The sequence below is a fragment of the Mastomys coucha genome, unplaced genomic scaffold (genome assembly GCF_008632895.1).
Source record: "Mastomys coucha isolate ucsf_1 unplaced genomic scaffold, UCSF_Mcou_1 pScaffold5, whole genome shotgun sequence".
NCBI classification, from domain to species: Eukaryota; Metazoa; Chordata; class Mammalia; order Rodentia; family Muridae; genus Mastomys; species Mastomys coucha.
This window is the reverse complement of record NW_022196911.1, coordinates 82323596-82341742: the sequence shown is the minus strand read 5'-3', so window position 1 is coordinate 82341742 and position 18147 is coordinate 82323596. Positions and strand designations below refer to the sequence as shown.

Here is an 18147-nt window from a genome sequence, read left to right as displayed (position 1 = left end):
AGCCCTGGCTGTCCTGGAACTCACTCTGTAGACCAGGCTGGCCTCGAACTTAGAAATCCACCCACCTCTGCCTCCCAAGTGCTAGGATTAAAGGCGGGCGTGTGCCACCACTGCCCAGCTAATACAGAAATTTTCATGAGATTTTTAACACAGATTTAAGTCAGGGTATTAATGGAAAGAAAAGCACTTAAGAAAAGGATAGTCCCTGCCCAGTGTGGGGTAGGAACTTCTCAAGAAAGAATCACATTTAAGTGTCTTAGCAATAACCACCTAGATTAATGTGATTTTGTTGTATTCTTTTTAAAAAATACTTAAATAAACTTTTTTTTTCTTGTTTTTGAAACACTGTGTGGTTCTGGCTGTCCTGAAACTCATGATATAGATCAGGCTAGCCTCAAACTCACGGAGATCATCGGGAGTGCTGTGAATTTATTCCTATATTATGTGCATGTTTTACCTGCATGTATGTTGTCAATTACATGCATGCAGTGCCCTCAAGGGCCAGAGGAGTGTGTTAGAATGTATCATCTGGGGCTGCAATCACAACTGCCTTGTAGGTTCCTGGAACTGAACTTGGGTCCTCTGCAAGAGCAGCAAGTTCTCTTAACTGCGGAGCGATTGTTCAAAGACTTTCCAAGAGACCTGTTTTTCTTTCCTTCTTTGTGTGTGTGTGTGTGTGTGTGTGTGTGTGTGTGTGTGTGTGTAATTACAAAGTGTTTCCTAAAGTGTACTGGGGAGGTCAACAGACTGGCAAGGAAAAAAACAAAGGGCACAAAGGTTGCAGCAAGGGAGTTAGAACATGTTTTTCTGTAAATGGAGCTTATGGCCTCGGTCAAGAGAGTCCCAGAAAACTGCAGTCTTATATTTGGAAACAGAGTAAGAAAGCGTATACTCTTAGGCCATAAGCATGGCTCATTACTATGTTAATATTCTTATTTGAAATAGCCCTATATAAAAGAAATGTTGTCTCTCTATAGGCTAGGCAGCTTTCACAGAAAATTTTGTTCATCATGCAGACATATGTGTGTGGTTCTTGCTTTCTGCCAGGTCTGAGGACGGGCCTCTTTTCTGTTGTATGCAGCTATGTATCAGGCTAGCTGGCCCATGATTCTAGGGAGCCTCCTGTCTCTACTCCCCATCTTCCCATAAGAGTGCTGGGATTACAGATATGTGCTAACATCTGGTTTAACATGAGTCCTGGAGATTCATACTCAGTTCCTCAGGTTTCCACTGTGGGTATTTTGCCCCTGAGCCATCTCCCCAGGCCTCTGAGCTGGAATTCTGATTCTCACATGGTGAGACCTCAGCTAAATTTTGGAATAAAGCATTATCTTTATAATATTATCATATTCCTTATCTCCCCCATGTTCCTCAATTTTTCCTGTCTCCATCTAAGAGTCTAGTCATTTAAAGAAATTCCCTCACTCTATAATTTGGGGTTTTAGGGTTTATTGTACCCAAATTCATTCACACACAATTCAATAGTTTCTAAAATATGATTCATGTTCACTGTTTTCCCAAGTATACTTTTAAAAGAAAACAAACAAACCCTAACAAAAATGTTGGTTATGGGGGCTGTGTAATCATGAGGGCTGGAGCCTAGGCGTAGCTCACATAACAAGCCAGGGGTCCTGTGCCAGCCTGTAGCTACACATGAAATCCAGTGCAGACAGAAGGACCACTGTGGATGGCTTTCAGCTTGATTGAGAAAACTCAGCCCCAAGTTCGGGGGAGAGGGGTACTGGATACCCTCATCTCCTGTGCATTTGCATAAGTGCTCACATTCACACACATGTGTACATACACTCACACACATAAATAAATTATCTAAAGAAAATATAATGTTGAAGGAATTCTTTGTATACATTTCACACTACATGGACATCAGACGTTAGCTCAACAACAGAACATTCAATAACATTAATTTTCTGTCTTCCAAGAAAATGACTTATTTATTTTTTTCTCACCAACTGTCTTCTGGCCTGGTAAGCACATTAAGATCAATAAACCCGGTCTTGGTGGCTATACCTTTAATTCCAGCACTCAAGAGTCAGAGATAGGCAGATCTCTTAGTTTGAGGACACAGTGAGTTCCAGGACAGCCATGGCCACATAGAGAAATCCTGTCTCAGAAAACCAAAAACCAAACAAACTAACATAAAGTTGGATTCAGGCATAATGGTGCAAGCCTTTCATCCCAGCACTTGGGAGGCAGAGGCAGACCGATCTCTATGAATTTGCATCTACACAGTGCACTCCAGGACAGCCAATGCTACATAGTGAGCCCGTGTCTTGGAAAGAAAAGAAAGAAAAACAAAGATGAAGTTTAGAGAAAGACCAGATAAAATATGAAAGTAAATCTTAACTATTTTTAAACAACAAAAGAGAGTTGTTTGTTTTGAGACAGGGTCTCCCTATGTAGCCCAGTCATGCCTGAAACTATCTAATTAGTCTGGGCTGACTTCAAACACATGATCCTTCTGCCTCAGCCTCTCCGAGGACAGGGACTATTTAAAAAAGAGTATTTTTGATAAATGCTTCACATCAAGTCTTTGTAGCCACGGAAATAAGCAGAGGCTTGCGAGCCAGGCTTTCAACTTAACGTCTAAGACTGCACTGTAGGTAATACTATTCTCACTTTACAGTTAAAGAAATTGAGTTACCGAAGGGTTATGTAACTTTTCCAAGCCTCTGGATTAGCAAATAGCAAAGACAAGAGTCTCTTTTTGCTATTTCTTCCCTATCAGTTCCCCGTTAACCCCACACTCACTGACAGCTCTTCGACCGGCAGTTTCAGTTCGGTTCAAACTTCCGAAGACCCACCCTCTCGCTACGCGCATGCTCACTTTCAATACTTTAAAAAAAAAAAAAACCTACCTAGAACAAATAAATGCGCTCGCTCCTTATGCGAAGAGCTCTGCTGAGGGTTTGTTGTTTTTCGACTCCCGTTTCCCTTCTTCTATTTAGAAAGGTTAATCACGCATGTTCAATATCAATTTATCAACTTCAGATATGGTACGCATGCTCCGTGTCCCGCAAACGCCTTAGACAGAAGCGCGCATGCTGTACTTTTCCCGGCTTGGCTTCGGTTGGTGTTCTGCGCATGTTCCTGCCAGTACCTGGCCCCGGGAGATAATGCTACGCATGTCCGCTGCCCACTGTGTGGCTTCAGAAGACCTTGTACGCATGCGCCGGAGCTGAACTTGAGGAGCCAGTCTGAGGCCTAGGCGCAGTCGCATTGAGCTTCAGCAGCCGGTGATGGCGGCCGCAGCCGTGGAGTCTGCGGCGGGTCCGGGCCCATGAGGCGACGACGGAGGCGGGACGGCTTTTACCCAGCGCCTGACTTCCGACACAGGGAAGCTGAGGACATGGCAGGAGTGTTTGACATAGACCTGGACCAGCCAGAGGATGCAGGCTCTGAGGATGAGCTGGAGGAGGGGGTGAGGCCCGGGGTCCCCGGGGGATGGGGGGGGTTCGGCGAGGTGACAGGGCCGGGGTGGCGGCGTGGGCCCGGGAAGCCTGGTGTGTCCTAGGGCGCGGAGACCCGGGGGGACGCGAGCGGTCTCCGGGATGGAGCTGAGGCGCCGCGCGGCCGAGTGGGAGAGCGGGCGGGCGGACCTGGCCCTAGGTGTGAGGCCTCTGCGGGGCGCGCAGGTGCAGGTCTCGCCCTGATCCCTAGCTGAGCGCTGCCCGGAGCGATGTGTTTCTGGAGCGCGGAGGAGAAAAGGCGCGCGGTCGGCTTCTGGAGCAGTGGGGCTTGAGTGCGGCCCCGGGTGGTGTGAGCGTGTACTGGGGGTGGGGAGGGCTGATCTTGCTGGGTGTCCCCCTTAGTGCAGGTGAGATGCGGAAGGGTTTCCCTTTGGAGTGTAAGATTGCAAGTCTTAAATCTTCAGACTCCCCACAACCACCTCTCTTCTCGGCCTGTCGCTTCTCTCCTAGGAAGCGCTCAGCTGTTAGAAGTGACAGCTGAAAACTTCTGTCGGGAGTAGCACTGCTGTGACAGCCACCAGGAGTTTTATTTCGGGAGCAAGGGGGCTCTGCTGCATCTTCCAGGGTTTGTTTGTTTGCCTTTTATTTTTAACCCCCCCTTCCGTGTGACTTTTTAAAGGAAAAAAAAAACCATTCATAACGACACACGGCATTTGTAAGTTAATTCCCTTCAAGTTGAAGATGTCTATATTTTTTTTTTCGGAATAATTTATGTAATTGTAGGGTGGGGAAAAAAAAGCGTTGACAGCTGTGATTTGTCTCGCCAAAAATAAATTGCTTGAACCGAGACTTGTGAATAGTGGTGTGAGGGTTTTCCTTGCTGAAGTTTAAATTTAGAATCGCTTTTCTAGTGCACATCTTGGTTTTACCTTTGCTGTCCTAGTAGTTTGTTTTTTATGGTATATCACTTTTTCTACAGTAATACTTATTGAACCATACATATTTTACACCAAAGGTAAAAAAAATGATACATCAAACTAAATAACCAATCTTGGACAAACGTCATCAGTAATAACCTCCTGGTGACTTAAGTCTTAAATGTCATTATCTGTAGAATATGGATTTATGGCTGATGTTAGATATTTGCTGTATTTACGTGGGGCCTCCTCCTCACCCCCAGTTTTCCTTTAGTGAATAAGTTGTGCCCTTCTGGCAAACTATTGAAATGCTATATGTAAAGGACTTTGAACACTTTATGAAATTAAGTGGGCCCACATAGAATATTCTTGACATAATCAAGTGACTCTCAGTCAGACTCTCAGAGTTCCAAATGTGGGTATTACACGCACTTTTTAAATTCATGTTTTCATGTGGAATTCCACTTAACCTTTTAATCAGACGTAGTGAGTTCTAAATTTGAAACACACACAGGATTACTTTAATTATAACTGTGATACACTGTTCAGTTATAGTGGTTCCATATGGCAGTGGTTTTGGCGTAGAGCAGAGAGAGAAGGTAAGGAGGGTTGCTCTCTGTGAGTACTGTGGTTAGTTGCCGGTAGAACCTTCAGCCTGAGGGTTTGTCATCCTTGGAGAGTACAGTAGTGTGTTACAATTCTTGGTATGAACTGGAGCCTTGATTTCTTTTCTCTTTCTTAATGTGCTTCAGGAACAGTAGGTGTTAGAGTGGTGCAGGAAGGATTCTGAAAGGGTGTCTAGGAGAGGGACAGGAAAAGTGGATCAGAGAATGAAATGTGCCTTAGGGACAGGAATTTAGGAGGAAGAGCAGAAGTAATGGAAGAGGAATTTGAAGAAGATGCTTTTAGAGTTGAAATGTTTCTCTTGAGTATGTCCTTAAAAAAAAAAGCAAAACCAAGAAACAAAACCAAAATAATAATAATAATATTGTGTCACTGTTGTAGCCAGGTGGCTTCAAATTCAAATGTGTTTTTGAGTTTGCAAATTCCCCTGCATCAGGTTTCTGAGTGCCAAGAATATAGGTGGTGTATACTGCCAGGCCTTGAGTATATTACTAAAAGATGTCTTAATGTCTCAAGGTGGATAAAGGAAGACTTGATATGGCATTGGGTCAGCTACCTAAAGAGAGTCTAGATTACTCTGGAAAAAGAAAGTTTTAAAAATCTGAAGTATGGCGGGGCGGTGGTGGCGCACGCCTTTCATCCCAGCACTTGGGAGGCAGAGGCAGGTGGATTTCTGAGTTCAAGGCCAGCCTGGTCTACAAAGTGAGCTCCAGGACAGCCAGGGCTATACAGAGAAACCCTGTCTCGAAAAAAAAAAAAAAAAAAATCTGAAGTATGGAAACAGTTTAGGTTTTTAGAAAATCTTATGTTTCCTATGGTGAATGTACAACTTCTAGTTTGTTTTGTAATCCTTGCTTTAACATTGGTACATGCTAGAGTTGCCTCAGTTCTTTCTTTTATGGTAAGGGAACTGAGGCATAAACCAGGGAAGTGATTGCCTACAATTAGTGTCCTCTGACTGAGTTCAGCAGATTAATATTGAATAGATTTAAATGTCTTGAACCAGAGAGATAGCCCAGTGGGTAAAAGAAACTTGACTGCTGGAAGCTCTGAGCCTGAAGACTTGAGTTGGACAGATTTGGCTGAGATGGGCTTACACTGTATTGATCATCCTAGCCTTCACCTTGTGCTTCTCCTTATTCCTCCTGCCTCTGTCCCCTGAGTGACAGAGGTTTACATCCCCAAATCCAGCTTGCACACGGATTCTTTTCTTTCATATTTATTTATTTTGACGGGGGAGGTGTACAGTAGCGCATGTGTGGGGGTCAGAGGACGACTTGGGAGAGTTGTGAAAAGTCTAAGGATAAAATTAGGTCCTCAGACTTGGCAGCAAGGACCTTTACCAGCTGAGCCATTTTGTTTGGCTCCTGTATAGATTATTTTTCAAATTATTACTGCATTTATTTATTTATTTTACTCGTGTATAAATATATGTGTGTATGTGCGTGCGTGTGTGTATATGTATGTGTGTATGTGTGTGTGAGTGTGTACGTGTGTGAGTACATGGGTATGTGCGTGTGCTTGCATAATGCCATAGTACAGCATTGGGGGTAAGGTGACAACTTCAATCGTTGGTTCTCTCTTTCCACCAGAAGAGTGAACTCAGGACATCAGAATTGGTGACAAGGTCCTTTACTCACAGAGCCACCTCAGAGCACTGCATAGATTCTTGATTGCATTTATTAGCCTCATTCATAGTGTCGCTATTTTTATGTCAAATTGAATGCAGTAAAAAGAAAAATATGGAATTCAGATCTCTTGGGTCATACTCATTAACTATGGGATCTAGAATAAGTTGGTTTTTTTTTCTTCTTTGTAAAGTGAGGGTTAAATGAAATAAAATTTAAAGATTCCTCAAAATATCCTGGTTTATTGGACATTTTGCTGGTTCACAGATTGTACCTTTTCAGAACCAGCCATTGCTGTGTCCAGGTCATTTTACCATCAGTTGTGCATAGCTACTCAATAACAAGTCCAAGTATCCAGAGCTACTTAGTATTTTTTTGAATTATCGTATTTTGTTCATTTGTTTTTAATCATTGATCACACAGCACACAGATAACACCTTTGTGAGTATTTGTACTGGAATCTATATTAGTAAGTATAGGCGTTTACATAGTTAATTCTTGTTGTTGTTGTTGTTTTGGTTTGGTTTTGGTTTTTTGAGACAGTGTTTCTCTGTGTAGCCCTGGCTGTCCTGGAACTCACTTTGTAGACCAGGCTGGCCTCGAACTCAGAAGTCCCCTTGCCTCTGCCTCCCAAGTGCTGGAATTAAAGGCAGGCACCACCACTGCCCAACTTGTAGTTAATTCTTTAGACAGTAAATGATAAAACTAAATTGATAGTTTATAGATAAAGTGGAGTGTCTATTATCTGAGTTTAAAAAGAATAAAAACCTTAGAAGAAGATGGATAAGTCACAATAATGAGTAAGAGGATTTTGATGGTGAGAGTTTTTTCTTCCTGTGTTTGTCTATATTTCTGTGGTAGTAAGTTGAAACTAAGGGAAAGTTTTCCTCTGGAGAATTTTTTTTTCTGCCAGTTAAAAATCTGAAGTAATTGGAGAGACATATTACACAAGTTTTAGAATGAGATAGCAGATTTTTGTTTGACAAAAGTTAGGGCATACTGCCAGGTGTGGAAGGACATGCATTTAATTCCAGTAGTCAAGCGGATCTTTGAGTTCAAGGCCAGCCTGGTCTGTACAGCAAGTTGTAGCCAGGACTACATAGAGTGACCCTGTCTGCACCCCACCCCACCCCCCAAAAAAGTTTAAGGGCTGGAGAGATGGCTCAGTGGTTAAGAGCACTGACTGCTCTTCCAGAGATCCTGAGTTCAATTCCCAGCAATCACATGGTGGCTCACAACCATTTATAATGGCATCTCATGCACTCTTCTGATGTGTGTCTGAAGACAGCTATAGTGTACTCGCATAAATAAAAATAAATAATATTTTTAAAAAGAGTTTATTATTTAGGGTCCAGCCAGATGGCTCAGTGGGTAAAGAGCTTGCTGTCAAGCTGACAACCTAAGTTTGATTCCTGGAACCCACATGATGGAAAGAGGGAACTGATTTTCACAAGTTGTCCCCTGACCTCCATATACATACCATGACATGAGCTTGAGATGGTGCACACACACTCACTCATTGTTTTTTCTTTTGATTAATTTTTTTTTTTTTTTTTTTTTTTTTTTTAGAGACAAGGTCTTATTATATAGCACTGGCTAGCCTGGAACAAATCCATGTGCTTCTCTCTCCCACATGTGAACCACCACACTTACCCTATTTATTATTGAGATAGGGTAGCATGTAGTCTAGACTACCCTTCCTTCACCCCTCAAATGCTAAAATACAAGTGTATTCTACTATGCCCATATTGTGCACCCCCACCTCTGCTTTGTGTTTTGAAATATGGTCTTGTGTAGTCTAGCTTGGTGTCAAACTCGGAACCTATCGCCCTAGCATCCCAAGAGGAGCAGTTACATATGCCATGATATGGCTTGGATATTTGCTTTAGCTCATGTCTGAATTAAGGATAATTTTTCTCATTGGGGAACAACTCATTTTAATTTTTTTGAAGTGCTCAATCTTCATTAAGATTTGAGCTTATTGATTAGAGTTTATATTTATTTATTTTTTGTTTGTTTTGGTTTTGGTTTTTTTGAGACAGTGTTTCTCTGTGTAGCCCTGGCTGTCCAGGAACTCACTCTGTAGACCAGACTGGTCTTGAACTCAGAGATCCACCTGTTTCTGCCTGCTAAGTGCTAGAATTAAAGGTGTTCACCACCTCCTGGCTACATAGAAGTTTTTTATATCTTTTTTTTAATTTTAAAGAATTATTTATTTTATGTATATAAGTACATTGTAGCTTGTCTTAAGACACACCAGAAGAGGGCATCTGATCTCTTTACAGATGGTTGTGAGCCACCATGTGGTTGCTGGGAATTGAACTCAGGACCTTTGAAAGAACAGCCCCACACAGATTTTTTTAAAAAGACTTTGAGATTATAATATAACTACACTTTTCTCTTCTCCTTTCTCCCTCCTAACCTTCCCACATATCCCTCTTGTTGCCTTTCTAATTCATTGCCTCTTTTTCATTAATTGTTATTGCATACACACACACACACATTCTTTACACTAGTTTTTAATGTAAACTTTGCTAATACTGTGGTCAGCTAGATTGACACAGGCTTTGCTTTAGCAGGCTCTTCACACAGGTAAAACTTAAAGTGAGAGCTTTTGTAAAGGTATAGTGAATGGTAGGAAAGAACTGTGTGCCTCAGATGTCCCTGTTCTATAAAGTAATGGTAGGAAATTTGTAGTGTAGGTGCAGGTGGTGGGACAGGCTCAGGAAATGAACCACAGCCTGAGGGCATGTCTGCCAGGTGGCTTCAAAGGAGGTTCCCAGTTAACTACTCTGTGGTCTTTAATTTAAAATTAAGTAAAGTCAACATTTAAGAAATAAACAATTAGCTGGGCAGTGGTGGCGCACGTCTTTAATCCCAGCACTTGGGAGCCAGAGGCAGGTGGATTTCTGAGTTTGAGGCCAGCCTGGTCTACAGAGTGAGTTCCAGGACAGCCAGGGATACACAGAGAAACCCTGTCTCGAAAAACAAAAAAACAAAAAACCCAAAAAAAAATTAAAAAAAGAAATAAACAATTATGTAATACCTCTTTTATCACATCTGATAGAAATTAGTCTTTTGTCTTTAATGTATAGCTGTGATTGTATGGAGGACAGAAACTAAAGACTCTGGTCCATTAATGGGTTTTTTTTTTGTTTGTTTGTTTTTTTGGTTTTGTTTTTGGATGCACGGTCTCAACTATGTAGCTCATGTTAGGCTGGCCTGGAACTCTGTGTAGAACAGTTTAACATGAAACTCACAAAGATTTGCCTGACTCTGCCTTCCAATTTTGGGATTAAAGGCATTCTCTACTATTCCTGACTTTTTTTTTTAATATTTACTTTTATGTATATTTGTGTTTTGCCTGCACACTATGTGTATATAGGCTCTTAGAGTCCAGAAATTGGCCTTGTATCCCCTCGGACTGGAATCATTGATGCTTATGAACCCACCATTTAGGTGCTGGGAATTGAACTCTAGTCCTTTGGAAGACCAGCCAGTGCTCTTAGTCACTGAGCCATCTCTTCAGCCCTGCCTGGTTATGTTTAACCTGTTTGTTTGTTTGAGATAGGGTCTCCCTATGTAGCACTGGCTATCCTGGTACTCCCTATATAGACAAGGCTGGTCTTGAACTCACAGATATTCTCCTGCCTCTGCCTCCAGAGTGCTGGGATTAAAGGAGTGCTGTCATGCACAGACTATGTTTAACTTTTTAAAAAATATTTTATGTGTAGATATGTTTTGTCTGCATGTATGTCTGTGTGCCACTTGCATGTTGTATGTTGCTCTCCTCAGAGGCCAGAAGATTTTTCTGAACCAGAGTTAAAGATGCTTGTGAGCCAGTATACTAATACTAGAACTTTAACCTGGGTCCTCGGGAAGAGCAGCCAGTGCTCTTAACTGCTGAGCCATCTGTCCAATCAGGCTATGCTGTACTTTTACGAGATCTCTAAACTTTTCTGAAGTACTTGTACATTTTACATTCATACTAGCAGAGTATGATAATTCCTTTTCTCTCCCTGGACCTCTCTCCTCTCTCTCCCTTTCTCTTTTCCTCTCCCTCCATGCCCTTCCACTCTCTGCAGGTCTAGTGAATGGGAAGATGTCACTTAGCCTATCTCTCTGCATCCTCCTTCTAGTACTAATGTTGAATATTTTTCTGTGTGGTTATTTTTCCTTTTGTGTATTTGGAGAACACCAAATAAGATCCTAACTTGTTTTTCAAAATTATCTTTTTCTTCTTTATTTTTTTCCCCACCTTATTAGTTGCTTAGAGGGTCTAGACCTGCTGAGGATCAAACTTAGGACTTTGCACATACCAATACAGTGTTCAAACGCTGAGATATATATCAAGACATTTCATTTTTGATTCGAGTTCTTGTCAAGTTTGGGGTAACTGTGAACATACTTTATGCAGGTCTTGAATTTATGATCTTAGTCTCTTAATAAAGTAATTAGAATTAATTATAGCACTATTCTATCAGACTTTTTTTCCTATTTGAAAAAAGTATTTGTTTATTTATTTATTTATTTATTAGAGTCTGACTGTTTTGTCCTGGCTGGCCTGGAACTTACTGTTTAGACTAGGCTAGCCTCAAACCTTCAGCATTTCTCCTGCCTTGATCTCTAAAGTGCTGGGGTTACAGGCATTCAGTACCATGTCCAACAACTAAGCTATACTTTAAAAAAGATAAATTTTGTTTTAAATTCTCTGTGCTTGTGTCTGTACACACGACTGGAGGTGCCTGAGGAAGACAGAAAAGGGTTTCAAATTCTCCCCAAATCCTTCCCATGCTTCAGTTACAAGCTGTTGAGAGTCCTGGGAACTGACATTGAACCTCCTAAAATAACAGGACATTCTCTCAACCCTGAGTCATCTCTCCTACCACACTATAAGCTGTTGAGTTTTTTTGTTTTGTTTTGTTTTGTTTTGAGATGTGGTCTCACTATGTAGACCAGGCTGGTTTTGAACTCAAAAGAAGTTTGCTTTCCTCTGCTACCTTGGTGTTCGTATTAAAGGCATGTGCCATCATACCAGACCTTTTAAACTATTTTTACTGATTCTGTGGTAAATAGCATTTTTTCAATTTAATTTTGGGGTTGTTCATTGCCAGTGCATAATAGGTTAATTCCAATTTTCATTTATTCTGTGCTAGAATAAATGTTTGGTCAGTATGATGCTTAACCATTATATTGGTTAGTTAATTATTTTGCCTCAATTAGCCATATTGTACATTGTATATCTTGGGCTAGTTGTAGTTGCCTTAGGCATGTTCATGTTCATGACATGTTAATTTACCTAACAGAAGTATATAATTTGATTTAGTACCTCATGATGTAATGCCTTTAGCTTCATCAAAAAATAATATTTAATAGATGATTAAATATAATTGCTGAAGGAAAACTACCTCTGTTTTGTTTTTGGTTGTGTATGAATAGCTGCTGTAGCTGGTTGTATAAAATGAAAAGCCTTGAGAGCACAATCTCCAGTGTGGTTTGTGTACTTTATTTTGTTCACTATGTTTGCCTGGTAGTGAAGTAGAAACTTTACACTGGTTTATTTCATTCATTCTCTCTGAATTATAAGATAGAGCATTGAACTTCTTAAAATTTGAGTTTCTGGTGTTATTTATTTCTAAAACTTAAAATATTTTTCAGAGTCAGTTAAATGAAAGCATGGACCATGGGGGAGTTGGACCATATGAACTGTAAGTGTGCATGGAAAGATTCCATTGTGCTGTTTCTTTCAAATAGGTTGTACCTGCCATATCCTGAAGGGCTTAATAATTGGTTTATAAAAGCTCTTATCAAGTTGCTGAATAGAACATGAGAATTTTAATATTTTATATGTAGAAAAAGATGAAATATGAATATGCATTTGTTATTAAGACATTTTATTCATTTAATACAGAAAACTGTGTTTGTAACTTTCTCTTATTGAAAATTATTGCTAGTGTTCCCAAAATACTTGAATATATCATTCAGACAGAGAGATTAATGCAATTTTAAGTCATGTTGAATGAGTTCTGTCAGGTGAGTATGTGATTAATGTGCTTCTTACTCCACCCTCCAGTAGAGAGCATGACAAGAGATGGAAAAGACCAGCTACTTACCTAAGGAGCATGGATAAGACAGATACACTCCATTCCTTTTTTGGAGTCTTTAAGCTAGTAATTTGGAAAAGTCAGATATGGGAAGAAATGCAGGTATATTTTATTATCAAGAAATTTTAAACAAAACAAACCTGGGTGTGGTGGTAAGTGCCTATAATTCTTACACTCAGGAGGCTGAGGTAGGAGGATGGCTTTGAGGCCAGCCTGGGTTACCTAATCAGTTTGAGATAGCCTAGGCTTTTTCTAATTGAGTCATTTCTGGAAGGATCCTAGATCTTCTGCTAAAGTTGCCTAATGTTGGGTAATAACTAATCTCGTGGACATTTTGAATGAACGAAATTTGAGTAAGTAGAAGGCTTACTTACTTTGTCAGCTTAGTAAACATGTTCTAATTTTCTTAGTTTGGGGCTGCTTGGTATTTTTTTTTTTTTTAAAGAATTACTTATATATGTGAATACACTGTAGCTGTTCAGACACACCAGAAGAGGGCATCATATCCCATTACAGATGGTTGTGAGCCACCATGTGGTTGCTGGGAATTAAACTTAGGACCTTGGAAAGAGCAGTCAGTGCTCTTAACTGCTGAGCCATCTCTCCAGCCGTGGTGCTTGATATTTAAGAAAACAAGTAATAATGCAGGTTCTGTGAGCAAACAGGTAAAGAGTTCCTAGTCTGCCCTGATCTTGACCCAGACATGTCGTTGTCTCAACCATCAGGTGACTTAGATCACAGATACCAAATTTACCATCATTTACTTTTTCTTCTTTTACCTACCTGCATCCATTCCTCTTTCCTTTCTAACAATGTGCTGGATATCATTAAACAATTTGCAAATTCACTTTTGGTTTTGCTTTTCTTCCCAGTGGCATGGAACATTGTGAGAAGTTTGAAATCTCAGAAACTAGTGTGAACAGAGGGCCAGAAAAAATCAGACCAGAATGTTTTGAGCTACTTCGGGTACTTGGTAAAGGGGGCTATGGAAAGGTAAGATGTTTTTCACAGTTATCTTTGATTGGGGTGGCTGGTTTTTACACACTGGTTCCATTCATCAGTGTAGGATCTGACCGTGGTGACTCATGATTTGAGGGGTAGAAGTTGTGTTCCCCTTTCTTCCCTATGTTACCACTACACATAGGCATAATGGCAGCCCTCTGTATTTATTGAATACGTAAACAAGAGTGTGCCAGGTCAGCGCTGCTATTGTAGGACCTTTCTTTTCTTTGGCCCAATGGAACCTTATACAGGATTCCCCTTTAAACATGGGTATGCCACGCCTCACTTCATGTATGTTAAATTATGTGTTACTGAGGCTTGAATCTGAATGCATTTTCTTTAACTTGCAGTATTTAAGAAATAGGATAATGGAAAGACCATAAGAAAGGGATTTCATAGTTTTACCCTAGGCTTTGTAATTTAAGATCTTTTTATGTGTTTTGCCCAAGATAACTCATACCATAGACATTCACTTCTAAGAGACAGTTAAACAACTTGATTAGATTAAGAACTGTCTATACTATTTTCACATCAGTATTTAGAAGTGTGACATTTGTAGTTTAGTCTTTTTTTGGGGAGGAGGGGGATTGGTTTTCGAGACAGGGTTTTTCTGTATAGCTCTGGCTGTCCTGAAACTAATTCTGTAAACCAGGCTGGCCTAGAACTCAGAAATCCACCTGCCTCTGCCTCCCAAGTGCTGGGATTAAAGGCGTGCACCATCACTGCCCAGCCTGTAGTTTATTCTTAAGGTTAAGGGAGCTTTGGAATATGTTCTGATCATCCTGAATATCAGTTTGAATCTTACATATGTTAGTTGTTAATTATAAGTGTTGGGTATGAAGCTATCTCAATGGAGTGAGTAAACTTGTCTGCCAGTTATTGTCACTGTTATGTGAAATAATAGCAGTTTTCCCCTGGAATCAATTTATATAGAAAACTAGAAATTTGTTTTTCAAGGTTGAGAGCACTGACAGTTTGTGCTAAGTGAACTAGGATTTTGAGTGCTGTTTAGTTGGGTATTTCCATACACTGCAAACCACAGAAAGGCCCACGTTTCACTGATTTCCCTAATCCTAAAATGTGGCCTCTACTAATAGACCATTTTTTGTGCACAGTCCTTTGTGGTGCACTTTTTGTAGTATAAACAACAGTATCACATATTTCTTTTCTTTTTTTTTTTTTTTTTTTTTTTTTTTTTTTTTTTTTTTTTTTTTTTTGGTTTTTTTTTGTTTTGTTTTGTTTTTCGAGACAGGGTTTTTCTGAGTAGCCCTGGCTGTCCTGGAACTCACTCTGTAGACCAGGCTAGCCTCGAACTCAGAAATCTGCCTGCCTCTGCCTCCCAAGTGCTGGGATTAAAGGCTTGCACTACCACCACCCGGCACATATTTCTTATAAATGGGAATTATGGAAGATGACCTACATGGTTTGGCTTTTGATAACATGCAAACACTCATTTCTTTGTCCAGGTTTTTCAAGTACGAAAAGTAACAGGAGCAAATACTGGGAAGATATTTGCCATGAAGGTGCTTAAAAAGGTGACTCCTTCCCCTCCTTTCACTCTCTATGCTGTAACTTAATTGCTATAAAATATGTTTGTAGGTGCTGTGGTTTGAACCAGGAGTAGAGTGCATGTTCAGTCTACACGAGATCCTGGCTTTCCTCTGCAGCATCCTTTCTCAGCAGAAAAGGAGAAGTATTTATAACAATTCTTACAGAATGAGTGGGAACTGTGTTGTGAGGTGCATTTTATTTTATGTGTGTTTTATTTCTGCTGAGGGTAGAAAGGAGAGCACTTTCCGTTGTGAACACTGAACTTCTGGTCTCCACATTCTAAACATTAAGCATATTATTACTGCTTTTAATACAGCAGTTCTAGTAACTATTAAGCTAGTTAAGAATTTAATTTCTTTTGCTCCTAACTCACCTTTTTTCCATCTTGCCCTTTTGGTTCATTTTCATTGACTCTACTATTGTATTCTCTAGTATTTTTGGTTTTGTTTTGTTTTTTGAGACAGAGTCTCATATAAACAAGACTGGCCATGAACTGGCCCTCTTGTCGTCATCTCCTGAGATAGGTGTGCACTACTATGCCTGGCTTTCTTAGGAGCCTTTTATTCCCTGTTCCTCTAGATATACCTGTCATTAAGAAACCCCTTTGCCACAATCCTTGAATCTTGGCTCCTTCAATATCCCATCCTGTTTTCTGCACGTCATGACTTTGTATTTCTTTATTTATACCCTATTTTCTTGTTGTAGTGACCGTCTTGCTTTGAGAAAGAGTTCTTAAAGATGTTTGTTTATAATTGCTTTTTGTTGATGGTGGTAGTGAGACAGGGTCACTATGTAGTCCAGGCTGGCCTTGAACTCATGATTCTGTTGCTTTACTCTTCCAAATTCAGGCATAATTTACAAAGTATGCCCTAGCATTCAAGATACGTTACTTTCGTAGCTGAGTTCATATAGGTGATAAGCAAGCAAATACCAGCAGATTGAATAGAGTGTATGGAGCTTAGTCCAGGGGGAAGCCCATAGGAAAGTTTGGGGGCTAGTGATAGCACTGTGGCAACAAACAGTCTGGAGCTGTAGGGAGGAGCTCTGGGGCCTCGCTGACTCTTCCTGTTTCCTAGCACTGCACTAATGACATTAGAATGAATTTGATTAATATTTAAAATTTTTATTTATTTTCAATCTTGGTATGTGTACATGTCTGTGCATGTATTAAGTACTGGTGTTCATGTGCCCTGTTGTGCATATGGAGGTCAGAGGATGATGGGTGTGGGTCCTCATTTTTCACCTTGTTTGAAGTAAGGTCTTTTGTTATTATCCACATTATACATTACACCACCAAGCTTCTGAATGTCTTCTGTCTTCTGCCTCCCATCATTGCTGCAGAAGTGTGGGGCTTATAGACTAACATTACCATATCTAGTTTTTATGTGGTCAAGTCCTCATAGTTGCAGGGCAAGGATTTTACCCAGTGAATATTCTTCCCAGCCATGACTCTTACTGATTGACTGTTTTAGTAACCATACACCACTGAGACATACTCCAGCCTTTGACTTTGAGGTGGGGGGTGAAGGGAGCTAAGACAGGGATTCGCTATAGCCTGGAAACTCGTTATGTATACACCAGACTGACCTCAAACTCCAAAAGTTACCTGTCTCTGCTACCAGAGTATCAAAGGTGTATACCAGTATGCTGTCCTGGAACTCACTCTGTAGACCAGGCTGGCCTTGAACTCAGAAATCCTCCCCTCTCTGCCTCCCAAGTGCTTAAATTGTATTTTTGAGGTAGAGTCTTACTATGTAAACTAGCCTGGCCTCAAATTTCCAGTTTTCTTCCATCTCAGCCTCTTGATTATGGGCATGTGTTGGCTAACCTGGTTGTTAAGAATCTCTTTATTTTATTTTTATTTATTATATATGTATTTATTTAATCTATTTATTATATATGAATACATTGTTGCTGTCTTCAGACACACCAGAAGAGGGCATCAGATCTCATAACAGATGAGTTGTGAGCCACCATGTGGTTGCTGGGATTTGAACTCAGGACCTTCAGAAGAACAGTCAGTGCTCTTAACCACTGAGCCATCTTTCCAGTCCCCAAGAATCTCTTTATTGTACCTTTATACTTCTTTGATTGTTTAGGTGTATGTTTGTGTGTGTGTGTGTGTGTGTGTTTGTGTGTACGTGTGCGTGTGTGTCTCTGGGATTTGAACCTAGGCCCTTATACAGACTAACTAAGCCAACTATTATGTGTTACTATATACTCCTCACCCAATATCTGGGAATATATTCGGTGTCAAAAATAATTTTTACTTAGAACTTTGCCTTGTCATATAAATCTGAGAGTTTCTGTTGAGTCATCTTTTGTTAGTCTGATTCCCAATCCTTTTATCCATTGATGATTTTTCTAAAAAATTATTTGATTTTTTTCCTTTCTTTCTCTCCCCCTCTCTCCTTCTTTCTCCCTTCTTAACTCTCTGTCTCCTCTTCCTTCTTTCTTCTAAAATTTTATGTGATGAGTGTTTTCCCTATGTGTATGTTTGTGCACATGAGCATCCTTGATACCTACAGAGTCCAGAAGAGGGCATCAGACCCTTGGAGCTGGAGTTATGGTTTGAGCCACCATGTGGGTGCTAGGAATCAAACCTAGGTCCTTAGTAAGAGCAGCTAGTGCTCTTAACCCCCACATTTCCAACTCTTTTCTAATGTTTTTGTATGAAAGTTATATAGTGTTATGCCTTTTTGACTCTTACTACTAGTTTTAATTTTTTGTTTGTTGGTTTGAGAAAAGATCTATGGAGCCCTGCCTTGCCTAGAACAGAGATCCACCTACCTCTGCCTCCTGGGTGCTAAAATTAAAGGCTTGAATCATAGTTTTAATTTTTGTTGTTAAAGTTAATAATTTAAAATCACTTTTTCTTTTCTTTCTTTTTTTT

At 40.3% G+C, this 18147-nt stretch overlaps 2 protein-coding genes across 9 annotated transcripts in view; one reads left to right on the top strand and one right to left on the bottom strand.

Moving 5' to 3' along the window:
• Positions 1-3054, bottom strand: part of Tubd1 (tubulin delta 1) — a 23189-nt gene extending 20135 nt beyond the window's left edge. The window contains exon 1 of one of the 3 annotated variants that reach the window (XM_031355052.1): positions 2877-3054. The gene's annotated coding sequence lies outside the window, so the exon portion shown is untranslated. The other 2 variants (XM_031355053.1, XM_031355054.1) reach the window with 2 other exon arrangements.
• Positions 3055-3169: 115 nt separating this feature from the next.
• Positions 3170-18147, top strand: part of Rps6kb1 (ribosomal protein S6 kinase B1) — a 42808-nt gene continuing 27830 nt past the window's right edge. Inside the window, exons 1-5 of one of the 6 annotated variants that reach the window (XM_031355047.1) lie at positions 3198-3439; positions 3939-4053; positions 12256-12305; positions 13574-13694; positions 15170-15238. In XM_031355047.1, the coding sequence (XP_031210907.1) occupies positions 12274-12305; positions 13574-13694; positions 15170-15238 (222 nt within the window). In that variant the 5' untranslated portion in view covers positions 3198-3439; positions 3939-4053; positions 12256-12273. Of the gene's footprint in view, positions 3440-3938; positions 4054-12255; positions 12306-13573; positions 13695-15169; positions 15239-18147 lie in introns of all 6 variants that reach the window. The other 5 variants (XM_031355050.1, XR_004113815.1, XM_031355049.1 and 2 more) reach the window with 5 other exon arrangements.